Source organism: Eurosta solidaginis, chromosome 2, assembly GCF_040869045.1.
Source record: "Eurosta solidaginis isolate ZX-2024a chromosome 2, ASM4086904v1, whole genome shotgun sequence".
In the NCBI taxonomy this organism is placed as follows: domain Eukaryota; kingdom Metazoa; phylum Arthropoda; class Insecta; order Diptera; family Tephritidae; genus Eurosta; species Eurosta solidaginis.
This window is the reverse complement of record NC_090320.1, coordinates 74,368,117-74,383,864: the sequence shown is the minus strand read 5'-3', so window position 1 is coordinate 74,383,864 and position 15,748 is coordinate 74,368,117. Positions and strand designations below refer to the sequence as shown.

Genomic DNA, 15,748 nt, shown 5'->3' with positions numbered 1-15,748 from the left:
GCAGACCCACCAACAAGTCTCAGCAACACAACGGGCAAGCACAACACTTTAATGCCAACACAACAAACTAACAAATCTCTGCAACGCAACGAGCGTTCGCAACATCGAACAGCAACCATGGCAACGCAACCATTTGAGCCAGCAATACCAAACAAAGCAATAAAAGAAGCAACACAGCAGGACAGAAGTTAGTTAGCACGGAGCTGTGGCCGTGACCAGAGCTACTTGTGGAGCGTCCCTTGAAGTTGTCGGTTCTACCATGCGGACAGGTCGTTACACAGGAGTAAGTCGTGGCCTCAAGTGGTGAGTGTGTCGGTTATACCACCAAACACCGCTTGAGACTTCGCCAGCAACGGCACTACCACAGTAACGCGCACCTGCGAACAGGCAGCGTCCGCCCGCCTTCGCCGACAGTAACAGCGCCACAAACAGCGCTACGCAAGCATATACGTTGGTCGCAGCAACACTACGCAGACATACAACGCTAGCCGCAACAGCATCATAGCTAATATATACGCTGGCCATACCATTATGCCAATCTACTACGCTGGCCGCAACAGCACCATAGCTAATACACTACGTTGGCTTCAGTACTGCGCCGATCTACTACGCTGACCACGACAGCGCCCCGATAATATACTGCGTTGACACAGCAAAGTTACGCAAACCTACTACGTCAACTGTACCAGAGTTACCCTCGTGCCGAAGCACAGAGCTGTGGTCGTGACCAGAGCTACTTGTGGAGCGTCCTTGAAGTTGTCGGCTCTACCATGCGGACAGGTCGCTTAACAGGAGTGAGTCGTGGCCTCAAGTGGTGAATGTGTCGGTTATACCACTCAACACCGCTTGAGACCTCGCGAGCAACGGCACCACCACAGTGACGCGCCCCGCGAGCAGGTGACATTCGCCAGCCAAACTACCACGCTGGTCACAATCGCAAACATACTACGTTGGCCATAGCATTACGCCAACCACTACGCTGACCCCGACCGCACCACGCTAATATATTACGTGGACCACATCACTCCGCAAACATACGACGTTGGCCACAGCATTGCGCCAACCCACTACGCTGACCGCAAGCGCCAACATACGACGCGGGCCACAACAGCGCTACGCAAGCAGATTACGTTGGTCACCGCACCACGCTGGCCACAACAGCACTACGCACACATACTACGGTGACCACAGCAGAGTCACGCAAATACACGACGTCAACCACACTAGGGTTGCGTACATACACGCCAACGCAAGGCGTCACGGAAACACGTTTTACACGCACTCAGGCAATGACCAGCTGGGCGTCCTAACGGGACACGCAAGCCTACGCAGGGCGTCACAAAACACATTTACACACACACAAGCAACGACCATCGAGGCGTCATAACGGGACACGAGTACCGTTGGCCCACCACGCAGTATAGAGCAAGCATACAGCGAAACGAAAACAACAAATATTTCTTCTTTTGATTACGTAAAATTTTTCATTTTAATTATAGTGTACATACATATATAGAATTAGAGAAATAAAGGGAATTCATATGAAAACGATTTGCACGGTGTCCCAAATTTACAAATCTATTGTAAGCGAACCTTGGACACGGCGAGTATAGCCCTAGCACTTATTGAAGAATCGCCGGGACGGAAAAAGCTTCGTTACACCACTCAAACTGACAAAAGGAGCTATGTTGGGAAGATGCCAAGAGGCTGAAATAGTTATTAACTGTGAACAGCTCCAGCGTGCAATTACTGGCATATGCTGATGACATTGATATCATCGGCCTAAACACCCGCGCTGTTAGTTCTGCTTACTCCAAGCTGGAAAAAGAAGCGGTAAAGATGGGTTTGATGGTGAATGAGGACAAAACGAAGTACCTGCTGTCATCGAGCAAAGAGTCAGCGCATATGCGCCTTGGCAACCACGCTACTGTTGGCAGCCATAATTTCGAAATAGTAAAAGACTTCGTTTATTTGGGAACCAGCATCAACATTAGCAACAACATCAGCACTGAAATCCAGCGAAGAATCAATCTTGCCAATAAATGCTACTTTGGACTAGGTAGGCAATTGAAAAGTAAAGTCCTCTCTCGGCGAACGAAAATCATACTCTACAAGTCACTTATCGTACCCGTCCTGCTATATGGGGCAGAAGAATGGACCATGACAACAGCAGATGAAGCGGCTTTGGGAGTGTTCGAGAGAAAAGTTCTTCGAAAGATTTATGGACCTCTACGCGTTGGCGATGGCGAGTACCGAAGAAGATTTAATGATGAGCTGTACGAGCTATACGCAGACATCAACATAGTCCAGCGAATTAAAACTCAGCGGCTGCGCTGGCTAGGCCATGTTATGCGAATGAAAGATGATGCTCCGGCCAAGAAAGTGTTTCTATCGGAACCCGCCTATGGAAGCAGAGGTAGAGGGCGGCCCCCACTCCGTTGGAAGGACCAGGTGGAAAACGATTTAAACTCCCTTGGTGTGACCAATTGGCGCCGGTTGGCGGAGCGAAGGAGCGACTGGCGCGCCTTGTTGGACGGCCATAACCGTTTAGACGGTTAAGCGCCAATTAAGTAAGTAAGTAAGTAAGCTCCAGGAACACGTTTCAACTAGCAAGACTGATCTTTCAAATGACATCACGGCATGGACGGAGGGGCTAGATCAAGATTATCAGAGTAAAGCAAAGCAACTGATCCTAAAGTACGCAAACATATTTGACCAAGATGGCTCCAAACCAGGCCGCACCAACGTTGTGAAACATCAAATTGACACTGGAGATACGAGGCCGATCCGTCAAGCTCCACGTAGTGTTCCACTGGCGAAGCGGGAAGTTGGTCAAATCATACAAGAAATGAGCGACAGCGGCGTCATCGAACCATCAGCTAGTCGATGGAGCTCACCGGCAGTACTTTGAAAGAAGAAATGAGGTTTTGCGTGGACTACTACGTGGAAGTTGAATGACGTTACGAAAAAGGATAGCTACCCATTGCCAAGAATTGACTATACTCTGGACTCGCTCTCTGGTACGAAATGGTTTTCCACACTGGATTTGAAAAGCGACTACTGGCAAGTGGAAGTGAAGGAGGAAGACATAGAGAAAACAACCTTCAGTGTCGGTGATGGTCTTTGGCAATTTACAGTGATGCCTTTTGGACTATGTAATGCACCAGTTACTTTTGAACTCATGGATCAGGTACTGAAAAGACTACATTGGAATACATGCTTAGTGTACCTAGACGACATCATCGTATTGGCAAAGAAATTCGAAGAACATCTGAAGAGCTTGGAGGAGGTTTTCCAAATAATAGCTGGTGCTGGTCTGAAACTAAGTCCCAAAAAGTGCTCGCTGTTTGAAAAGGAAGTAAATTATTTGGGTCACAAGGTAACGACAGAATGCATTTGTACTGCCAATGAAAAGATAGAGGCAGTAAAGGATTGGCCAAGACCACTGAACCTGCATGAATTGAGAAGTTTCCGTGGGCTGTGCACATATTACCGCCGATTTTTACCAAACTTTTCCAGCGTAGCCCATAGCCACCATGAGCTTACAAGAAAAAATAAAGCTTTTGAATGGAAAAAGGAGCAAGAGTTGGCTTTCCAAACATTGAAGGAGCGTTTGTGCACTGCCCCAATGTTGGCATATCCAATTCCAGGAGCAACATTTATTCTAGATACAGATGCGAGTGGATATGCTATAGGAGGCGTTTTGTCACAACTGGTTAATGGACACGAGAAGGTAGTTGCATATTACAGCCGTTCAATTGGGAAACCAGAGAGGAACTACTGCGTTACACGGAGAGAGCTGTTAGCATTGGTAGAGTGCATTAAACATTTTCACAAATACCTCTATGGCCAGCGATTCCGCGTCAGGACAGATCACGCAGCGTTGAAATGGCTTCTGCAGTTCCGTAATCCAGAAGGACAATTGGCACGGTGGATCGAGCGGCTACAAAGCTATGACTTTGCCATTGAGCATCGGAAAGGTAGTACCCATGGGAATGCCGATGCAGTGTCACGAAGACCATGTAGTTTGGAATGCAAGCACTGTTCAAAGGCCGAGGCTAAAGAAGACATTATAGATGTCCGGCTAATGGCTATAACGTGTACGGATGAATGGGACAAGGAACAACTAACAAAGTGTCAGCTAGAAGATACAGATCTGTCACATGTTATGCAAGGGCTCGAACGAAACGAAAAACCAAACAGAGAGATGTCAGCAGAGAGTCCCATTGCGAAGTCATATTGGGCACAGTGGATCAGTTTAGAATTGATATCCGGTTGCTTGCATCGAGTATGGGAGAGTGAGGATGGTCAATGCAAGAAGGAACTGCTACTTGTTCCCAGAAAGAGGATTCCTGACGTGCTCAGCGGGCTGCATAACGGTCCAAGCGGAGGTCATCTTGGAATCACGAAGACGCTCGAGAAGATTAAACAGAGATTCTATTGGGTTGGTTGCCGTCAGTCGGTCACTGAGTGGATTGCGAACTGCGAGGTTTGCAGCAGAGTGAAAGGGCGCAAAACCCGAAGTCATGGCCAGATGAAGCAAAATAACTCAGGTGCGTCATTTGAAAGAATCGCTGTGGATGTCGCAGGTCCATTTCCTACTAGCATTTTCCTACTAGCACAAATATGTACTGGTGGTTAAGGATTATTTCTGCAAATGGCCAGAGGTATACCCAATCCCAAACCAAGAAGCAGAAACAGTAGCAGAAGTGGTTAAAAACGAATGGGTTGCAAGGTATGGTGTACCAATGGAGTTACATTCTGACCAAGGCAGGAATTTTGAATCAGCTGTGTTCCAAGAAATGTGCAAGAAGGTGGGCATTCGAAAAACACGGACAACTGAATTGCATCCTCAGTCCTTTGGTATGGTGCAACGTTTCAATAGAACATTGGAGGAGGATTTAAGGAAAGTATTAGACAAGTACCATAAGGAGTGGGATACACACATATGATTATTCTTGATGGATTATCGATCGGCAGTGCATGAGACAACAGGCCAAACTCCCGCAAAGGTAATTTTTGGCAATGATCTTCGACTGCCAGCTGGTTTGAAGTTTGGGATAGATGCCGATGCGGAGAGAAATGTTAAGAAATTCACTGGTGTCTTGGAAGAAGAGCTGAGAGAGATACGCGATCTGGTAAGGCAACGAGCAAAAATTATGAGTGACAAGATGAAAGCCAGATACGATAAAGCAATTAATTCGGAAGGGTTTCAGGAAGGAGATTTGGTGCTGTTATACAACTCACAACGAAAAAAAGGTTGTCCCCAAAATTGCAGTATAATTGGGAAGATCCATACAAATTTGTAAAGCGGATCAACGATGTAGTGTACCGCATACAAACCATTGGCAAACCACGAATCAAAATGAAAATGGCTCATTTGGAAAGGCTGGCAGCGTTTAGATCGAGAGATTTGTCTGATCGGGACGATCAGACTTAGTTGGAGGGCTAGTGACGAATACTTGCAACACTAAGGGGTATTATCATCTCTAAGCCGATACTGAGCAGTGACTTGTATGCACATAACCAAATTAATCATTATGTCTACACATATATACGTACACGCAGCGGAGAAGCAACGCACAACCACATGCATATATCTGAGATACTCCCGAAAGTATGCAATAATTGTGCAAGTATTACTCACATATACACGCGCATGGGCTATGAGAGAAGCTATAAAATCGTGCATCTGTAGTTATAGCTGAGAAATTTATAGCTGATAACTAACTACTAAATTCTGGAAATAGAAGCGCCTAGAAATATGTCGGCGAGGAAACCGGACAGTATAAAAGCGGCTACAGTGGAGGCACGACAATCAGTTTGATTTAAGCATGCTATCTGTCGAGCAATAGAAGTGTTATTTTGAAAGGAGTCTAATAGAGACCATTTTGCATTATCGAATATTGGAGTTATTTATTCAACAGTTTAGTGATTTGAACGATAGTAGAAGGTTGCAAATAAGAGGAATTGCATTAAAATCGTTACACTATGTTAGGTTAGGTTGAACTGGCCGGTCCATGAGGACCTCACAACGACCAAACTGAAAAACCCTATCAAAAACCAGCACATATGTTATAAAATAACTCCGTCCTCTTGGCAAATACGAGAAGCTTTCTAGGACTTAAGCCACTTGTGTCAGCTGTATCACTCCTAATAGCTGGAGTTTTAGCCTGGCAAGCGAAGGGCATGAGCACAGAACGTACCCGATCGTTTCCTCCTCCAACCCGCACTTCCTACATCTGCTATCATTGACCAAGCCTAATTTAAAGGCATGTGAAGCCAGAAGGCAGTGTTTAGTCAGAATACCCGTCATGAGTCTGCGGTCCTCCCTTTTTAATGATTGAAGCAACTTTGTTAGTCTAAGGTTGTAAGACCTACACATAATCTTCGACACTTCACAGCTCCGCGCTTGGACCCACCCATTTCCCGCTTGGTCTATCATGTGCACCTCTCGCCTTCTCTTAATCTCGCCCAGTCTAATTGGGACGACTACAGAGCAAGCTGCAAGGGATGCGCCCTTTTTAGCTAGTTCATTTGCTTTTTCATTCTCATCTATTCCCATATGGCCTGGGACCCAATATAGATGTATGCTTCTCCCTGTCCCGATTCTCTCCAGAGACTGCTTACACTCTAACACGCATTTAGATGCTGTGCTATGCGAGATTATTGTTGCTTGACTGCAAACCTAAATATGCACAACAAATCATCAGCTTTTCTCAATAATTAGTACTGAAAATGCAACAAAACGTAAAAAGTATATCAAAAGAGAAAAGAACGCATTCGAAATATTCTTGATAAAAAGACAGAGAGTATACAAAAGTTGAAGTTTTGAGAACGCGTCCGTAATTTATTTGTAACTCTAGATACTTCCATAGATTTATGGTTGTTAAAATGCAACTTTGAAATAAACTTAGTTTGATCGCGGGTTCGAATCGAGCTCAAGGCCTAACAATATTTTTTTATCATTATTATTGTTATGATAAATTTTTTCTTAACTGAAAAAATTTTTAAATTAGAATAGAAGAAAGAAAAATTTAGACAACTGCCAAAGCTCGTTGTATAGATCCATTTCGGGAACTGCTAAATTCCTTCATCGGCAACGTTTAGGCGCCGCTGCTATAACCATTCAGCCATCACAGCGGTTTTTTGTTTGTCTTCATTAATCCTACTTCTATTCTGGTTCGTGCCAATTGATATTCACAACACTGCGACATCTGTTGCAGAATGGATGTGAAAATTGGACTTGTTTGATGGCAATGCTGCCATAGTGTCATATTTTATTGACACTTTTTTCCCCGTGCTCTGGGATGTATTAACAATTTTTGTTGTTATATCGGCCTACTGATTTGTAAGATCGCGGGTTCGAATCGAGCTCAAGGCCTAACAATAATTTTTTATCATTATTATTGTTATGATAAATTTTTTCTTAATTGAAAAAAATTTTAAATTAGAATAGAAGAAAGAAAAATTTAGACAACTGCCAAAGCTCGTTGTATAGATCCATTTCGGGAACTGCTAAATTCCTTCATCGGCAACGTTTAGGCGCCGCTGCTATAACCATTCAGCCATCACAGCGGTTTTTTGTTTGTCTTCAATAATCCTACTTCTATTCTGGTTCGTGCCAATTGATATTCACAACACTGCGACATCTGTTGCATCATAACAATAATAATGATAAAAAATTATTGTTAGTTGAGCTCGATTCGAACCCGCGATCTTACAAATCAGTAGGCCGATATAACAATAAACTTAGTTTGTTTAGTAAATCCGAAATTATGTTATGTAATTTGTGTCTAATTTGAAATTAATGAAAGCAATTTTCTGTTATAACCAAACAATTCAACATGCATGTATGTATGAATATACCATGTAGAGTGAACCAAATATTTATAATGAGCTATAAATTTTGGCAAAGAATTTTCGAAGTTTGATAAATTTTTGTGAGTTAAGTATAACTCTTTATTCTTGTTTTTTATTATCTATGTACATATATACTATATATGAATACTAAGGGGACTCATTAAACGTTATAAATGCCTGATATGGTTCACATTGTTGTTGCATTTGCATGTTAAAGGGCGAATTAATAGTGACTTATAACCATAAAGCCATAACCAGATAAAACAGCTGATCACACCTACCTTATGAAAATCAATGTAATCGAGTTAGCGTTATGGTATGGCACCATTAACCGATTACATTGATTTCCATAAGGTAGGTTCGATCAGCTGTTTTATCTGGTTATGGCTTTATGGTTATAAGTCACCATTAATTCGCCCTTAAATCTCTATGCGTATCTGGTTCATGTTTCATTGGATCACGAGGGGCATTTGAGAACGATTTTTTCCCTTACTTCGCATGCCTCGAGCTTTTTTTCATTCACAAACGAATTTTTGTGAATTTGAAAAACGCAATACCTTCTTTTTTACATTGGTATTTTGTATTTGAGCATTTCCAATACACACAGCTAATTTTCCCCCGTTTATTTAAAATAACTATTAAAACATTTGGCTCGAATATGTTAATTTCAAATCCAACGAAATCATGGTATAACAAGTAAGGAAGGCAAAGTTCGGGTGTAACCGAATATAACATACTCAGCTGAGAGCTTTGGAGACAAAAAAGGGAAAATCACCATGTAGGAAAGTGAAGCTAGGGTAACCCTGGAATGTGTTTGTGTGACATGGGTATCAAATGGAAGGTATTAAAAAGTATTTTAAAAGGGAGTGGGCCATAGTAGTTCTATAGGTGGACGCCATTTCGGGATATCGCCATAAAGGTGGACCATGGGTAACTCTAGAATGTGGTTGTACGACATGAGTATCAAATGAAAGGTGTAAATGAGTATTTTGAAAGGGAGTGGGCCTTAGTTCTATAGGTGGACGCCTTTTCGAGATATCGCCATAGAGGTGGACCAGGGGTAACTCTAGAATGTGTTTGTACGATATGGGTATCAAATGAAAGGTGTTAATGAGTATTTTAAAAAGGAGTAGGCCTTAGTTCTATAGGTGGACGCCTTTTCGAGATATCGCCATAAAGGTGGACCAGGGGTGACTCTAGAATGTGTTTGTACGATACGGATATCAAATGAAAGGTGCTAATGAGTATTTTAAAGGGGAGAAGTCTATATCTATATCGATTCCTTTATACCTATACAACCAACCGTTATCCAATCAAAGTTAATATACTCTGTCTGCAAAGCACGCTGAGTATAAAAAATAAGGTAGTTCAACTTGAAATTTTTTGACGTATTTAGGGATTTTTAAAGTTTCACAATTTTTTTGGATTTGCTAGCAGAGTTGCCATACCGGTACTGTTAAAAGCAAAGTTGTGGTGTTTCGGGATGGGAATTTCTTTCAGGATGAAAACACAACGGTCATCTGAGACAATAATTATATGCTTTAGCACGATTTATGTGTACACATTAGGGTGGGTCGATTTGTATGGACGAAAGTTAACCGATATCGCGCCATCGATAGGATTTGGGCTCAGGAAAAAAAGTTCCACTACGCATACCCAAAAAAATAATTTTCGAGCCTACGAAATTTAATTTTTTTGATTTTTTTCGACTTTGATTTTTAAGGTTTTTTTCATGACCTACTAAAAAATTGTCATATGTATACCCTGTCGGACTCAAAAATGTCCCCTAAAAGCGTTGCCGATAACAGTTTTTTGAAAAGAAAAAGAAAAATGACATGAAAATTTTACAATCAAATGAAAATTTTTTATTAGGTCATGAAAAAAACCTTAAAACGCAAAGTCGAAAAAAGTCAAAAAAATGATTTTCGAGCCTGCGAAATTTCATATGCATAGTGGAACTTTTTTTCCCTGTGCCCAAATCTTATCGAAAAATCGATGGCGCGATATCGGTTAATAAATCGACCTAGTCTAATACACATATCTGTTAAAAATAAAGTAAAATATTTATTTAATAATTTGGGAAAAATTTAAACAACGTGACATCAGGACGGACAAGGCGACAGCTCTGTTTCGAATATACCTTGTAAATCTATTTAAAGCCTTTTCTCCCGGGAGTGCCTTAAAAGATTTAATTTCACTTTGAAAAAAAAAAAAAAATAATAATAATAATAATAATGGTACCTCCACCCCATAGAAGTCTATATCATATATGCCGTTTATAATTCGTTGATGTCGTTACGACGTACCGTTAGCCAATAAAATTAATATACCCTGACCATCTTAAAACAAATTATGAGGGAAACTGTTTTATTCAGTATAATATATAGTATATATATTCACCGTTTTTGAGTTAAAATATATTTTCCAAAATCGTGTTATGGAATTTCATTACATTATGTGCCCCCGGCGTTTACGTCCAATATATTATTTTATTTTTAATAGTCAAGTCGAAATTGCAAAATGTTATTTGCTCTACTATGACATCCTTTGAAAGGGATATATTTTGAAACATAAATTTCATCAACAAAGTGATTTCACAATAATTTCATGAGGTATGGGATATCAGGAAACACATAAACTAATTTTGAACTGTCAGAAGGATGTTTGAAAAAAAGGTTCGCCAATTTCGATTTGCATCGTTTTCGATAATATTTGGTTTTCAGGACAAAGATCACTGACCATTTTAACAACCGTATGGCAGCTCATGTATATTTAGATTAAAAGTACTTGCTGTAATCTTCGTATCAAATTTATAAAATATTGGACGTTTCCAATTTCCACGTAATGGCCGCAACATAGCGAACTGAACCTTTCGAGAAGGATGCAAAATAGCGTCTTATTTCCGACCGGTGTTTTGTTTTACACATTTCAAATGCACGCAGCTCATTTTTTTCTTTTTTATTTAAAATAACAATGAAAAAAGTTTACTCGTATTCGTTAATGTGAAATTCATCAAAATCAGAAAAAATCGTAACATTTTTCAATCTGGTGGCGCGAGTTTTATGAAATTGTCATTGTCTCCGCAAAATTCAAGTGGCTAACGTCACATTAAGGCAAGGTGCACACGAGGCTACGCGTCATAGACGCGTATTAGACGATACACGCGAAATCTGTACGCTTTGATGTCGAACACATGTACTTGAATGGAGAGCAGCTGCAGGAAAGCGACAAAGCATGAAAGTTTCATGTAGCTAGGCGTAAATACGCGTAGAAAAGAGCAAGAAGAAGATGTTTGTTTACAATTTTTCGTTTGCAAACTTGTGAAATTTCTTTTTTTCACTTATGCGCGGTGGTAAAAACTCCCCTTTGTACAATGGCAATTTTACAGCATAAATTAATTTGTTTAAATTTTTTTAGAAATATTTTTATTTTTGTGGCGACGCTTGGAAGTAGCTACATATGCAGATCTTGAAGCGTAGAGGAATTGTAGCTACATGAAATCTCTTGTACACGTCTATGACGAGTAGCCTCGTGTGCACCTTGCTTAAGTGGAATTACCTCCATTTTTTGTATCATGATCAAAATCACAAAAAAGTTTAATAATGTTTCAATCTGGTAACTAAATTTTGATGAAATTGTCATTAGTAACGCTGCATTGAGTCATCGAGCTCTGGATTACGATCAGATATCATTGGAACGATCAGGATCAGTACTATGAGAGCTGGCATCACTCAACGAATGTGTACACATAATAGTTACGTTCCAATGACGCGTTAACCAGATACGGATAGAAATATAACATGCAAATGCAACAACAACGTTGTGATCCTGATATTTATCTGGTTCAATTTCTGAGCTATATAGCAGTTCTGTTCGTTTCATTTTCTGTAGCAGATTTTTTGACAGTTAACCACTTTTGAGTTGATAGCACTCATGGCTCAACTATATGGTTGGCTCATCTCTACAGCAACAACATACCTTTGTTCAGATTGTCAAAATCAGCATGTTGGTGTTAGACGAATGGAATGGAAAGAACACATACAACTTAGCAGCTTTTGTGTGTAGTAAGAAAATGTTGTCAATGTGTTGGTTTCATTTTGAGCTTGCCATCTCCTTTTGACAATCCCTACACCAGTTAAATGAAAAAAATTAAATCAGCTGATGAGATGAGCCAACCATATAGTTGAGCCATGGTAGCACTGAAATAAATATGTGTACATATGTGTATACATAAAAGATTCGCCATGACAAACACGGAACGAGTAAACAAATTGAAGAAAATGTAAGGAAAATAAATAGTTTGTTTACGTGCGAACCTATTTAGTTGCTAATAATTCTATCAGTATCTTAAATTTTTGTGTACGGTTCTTCTTCTTATTTTCAACAAAACAGATGTTTTATATTAATGCTGCCAGCTCTCATAAAGTTAATCCAGATCGTTCCAATGAGATTTGATCGTGAGCCAGAGCTCGATAACTCAATGGAACGCTCCTAATAGGGTACCTGTTATTTTTAACCATTTTTCCCCGAATCGCTCCATAAAATTTTAGTAAAAAAGTTAAAACAAATTACCAAATGAATGTAATGTAATTATTTTATGGCCTTATTAACTTCTTCTTAGACTTGAAGTTAAAATTCATGGGCTGTGGAGTGGAAAAATATATCCACAATTGAGCCGGGGTTTGGCGCCAGGGTACAGAAGTGGCAACATACTATTCACGTGTATACCGATGGCTCTAAGTTTAGGAAGGGGTGCGGAAATAAATTCTGGAGGAAGCGTGCTTAAGCTGCAGTCGCTGCAGTCAGGCGGCGATTAAGGCAATAATCTCACACAATACTTCATCAAGAAGTGTTCTGGAATGCAAAAAGCATCGGAAAAACTTCGCTCAGGCCAGACCATACATCTATGCTGGGTTCTCGGTCATGAAGGGATCTACATTTTGGTGAGCATGCAGCCGCAATTGTACCTAAAATCCAGATACGTAATAAAATCATCAAATCCCTTGCTGGGAGTACTTGGGGAAAAGACAAAGAAACGCTCATTGCCACATACAAAGCAATTGGCCAGCCGATTGCATGCTACGTGTTCCCTATATGGTCGCCAAGCCTAAAAACTACTCACTGGAAGAAGCTACAGGCCTGCCAAAATACTGCTCTCAGAACCGCCACGGGCTGTCTTCTTATGTCCCCAGAACACCATCTACATAATGAGGCGAGAATACTCCCCATCAGGGAGAGAAATGAGATGCTAACCAAACAGTTCCTGTTGAATACCCAGAAACCTGGGCATCCCAACAGACATCTGATTGATCAGCCAACACCGCCTGTCCAGTACTCAAAGAACAGTACCCAAAACTTGCGGAAGAGGAACGCATACTCCCCAGGGAAACGCGAGTCACTCTAGCTCAACTTCGATCTGTATACTGTAACAGGTTAAACTCTTACCTATCAAGAATCAACCACGACATACAAAATGTTGCCCCGCTTGCAATGTGTCCCCATATGACACCAACCATCTCTTTAATTGTAATGTGGAACCAACGCCTCTAACACCCCTTTCATTATGGTCCACCCCTGTTTAAACAGCAAGTGTTGAACTCCCGTAAAAGGATATTGATGACAATTTGTGATCGGTCGCACCTATTGGGTGGGGCGAAGCACTGCTACAACAACAAAAACAATAACAAGGGATAGAAGTTAATGAAAAGGCCGATGTGTTGGCAAAGGAAGGTGCAACACTCGCTGAATCGACGATAGACGTTCCAATCCATTTGGAAGAAATCAAAAGGAGACAGGAGTTGCATATGATCCATCAAGCAAGAAAGGCGTTTCAGATGGCGTACATCTTCTGTCTTTTGCTATTACCTTCACCTGTCGATTGCACTACGATCTACATAGTTCATTAAAAAACAAAGATCCAGTTTGTATTGCCATAGATTTTTTTTTACCTTCTGCCGTTTTTTCTATATTTTTGACAAATGAAAATTATTTTTTGTTTCGAAAATTTTGTGTACAAAGACATAAATATATAACGGAAATCAGCGAGCTTGTGAAATAAATTAACCAAAAGATCGTGCAACACTTTTCCGCTCTTTTTTTTCATTGTGAAAAAATTTGATGAAAGGTAAAATTAAAAAAAGTCAACAATAACATGTGAATCTAATTTTTTTTGTGGGCAATACTGGTGTCTCTTGCTTTGGAAGTTGTTTTTGTATTTTGAAGTTCCGATGACACAGCCAAATCTAAAAGTCAGGATGGGTTGCTTTTACGAAGTACGAAAACCGTGGAATAATGCAATCCCCTTCCGCGAAAATTGTAGTAGAAATCTACCTTTAGTAGTATAGTAAATGTCAACATGTTTTAGGGACATTATTCATTTTTTACTAAATATTTTGAAAAATGTTCTGGTATAGCGCGATTTTTAGACAAATCCTGAAATGGGGAGTTTTTGAAAAATATTTTGAGAGCCGACATAGGATACTTAACTCGGTAGTCGCAATGCACTCACAAAAAAAATAAATAAAAATAGCTCATTGTCTGAGAACCTTATACTCCGGCCTTGACAGAAGGGCTAACTTATGTGCTGTCTTGCTACACAGACATTTTTTACCTATTTATTCTGAAACTTCGAAAATCTCTTTTCCGTTCTGGTAAACTGTTAAGAATACTCAGAACATGTTCGTTTGAAACTACGTCACGAGGTCCGAATGTTCCAAATACGTACATAAATAAAATTCCAAACATAAAAACGATTTCATAAATAGAGGCGAATGTACCGAAAATACAGAACAAATAAGTAAACACACTCAATGACTAAAACATTTCATTATGGCATTTCTAATGCTATTTTCAAATGAGTCCATATTCTTTTCCAGTTTTTGACGTTCAACCATGAATTTAAATTTCGATTTGGGTATTGTATGTTCGCAGGCTAAGTTTTCAAACAAATTTCCTTTGCTCAGCCCACGAATAGATTCACACATTTAATAAATTTACCATAAATTCGAAAAAACTAATACTAAGGAACTATGCAGTTCAGCCCGTATCGGGCAATTGTAAATTGTTTCCAAATTTTCTTTACATTTGCGAAGAAACAACACAGTTAATGGATGTCAATGCGATTTGGGAGCAAGATGGCCGCAATTGACAACCATTTTGTCAACCGAGCAAACCTCTTGTGATTGTATCATGGACGAGACCCAATATCTCGATAACTGAGCGGAACATTCAAATACAAACCTTATCTTATTTACCATCGTTTTGTGACATATTTGTGATCATAAGCGATAACCATATAGGACTTAGGATATTTTTCTTATAACCACAGATATTATAATAAGCATATCATCATATAATGAAGATAATTGCAGGATCCAACAGATGATGTCGCAGGAGCAATGAAGCTGGGTATAAAAGGCGTTCAAGTAAAAACAGGAAAATATTTACCAAATGCAGATATTCCACAAATACCAACAGCTGTCGTGGAAAACTTCTCGGAGGCCGTGGAATGGGTTATAAAAAACAATTCTAAATATAACGACAAATAAAAACCAATCGGAGAATCTACATACATAAACATTCGGAAAGTGCTTTTAGTAATAAATAGCAACAAAAACAACAACGGAGCGTTAAATTACTTTAGAAAATTACACGTATTATAATTTTTTAAGTTGAGGAAAGCATATTTCATTATAAGCATTTAACAGCGTAAGAAATAGTGAAAACGAGTCGGCTTTAAGTTTAAACAAAAGAGTTTTTATTTTCTAAGAGCCGCCACTCGATGCTTTGGCAACAACAAAGCAACCAATTCGTGTCGAATGTTTTCTCAAGAAAGTTTTGGTTAGTTTTCTTTAACTGCCTCCTGTATGTATTGCTGGCTGGCAAC

General features: G+C 40.1%; 1 protein-coding gene across 4 annotated transcripts in view; it reads left to right on the top strand.

Annotated features, from left to right (window-relative positions):
• The window catches only part of LOC137239928 (haloacid dehalogenase-like hydrolase domain-containing protein 2), a 218,115-nt gene that overhangs the window by 173,146 nt on the left and 29,221 nt on the right, over window positions 1–15,748 (top strand). Inside the window, exon 4 of one of the 4 annotated variants that reach the window (XM_067765733.1) lies at window positions 15,234–15,484. The exons of 2 other annotated variants lie outside the window; for them this stretch is intronic. In XM_067765733.1, coding sequence (XP_067621834.1) covers window positions 15,234–15,410 — 177 coding nt within the window. In that variant the 3' untranslated portion in view covers window positions 15,411–15,484. Of the gene's footprint in view, window positions 1–15,223; window positions 15,485–15,748 lie in introns of those variants that run through there. One more of the 4 variants, XM_067765735.1, reaches the window with a different exon arrangement.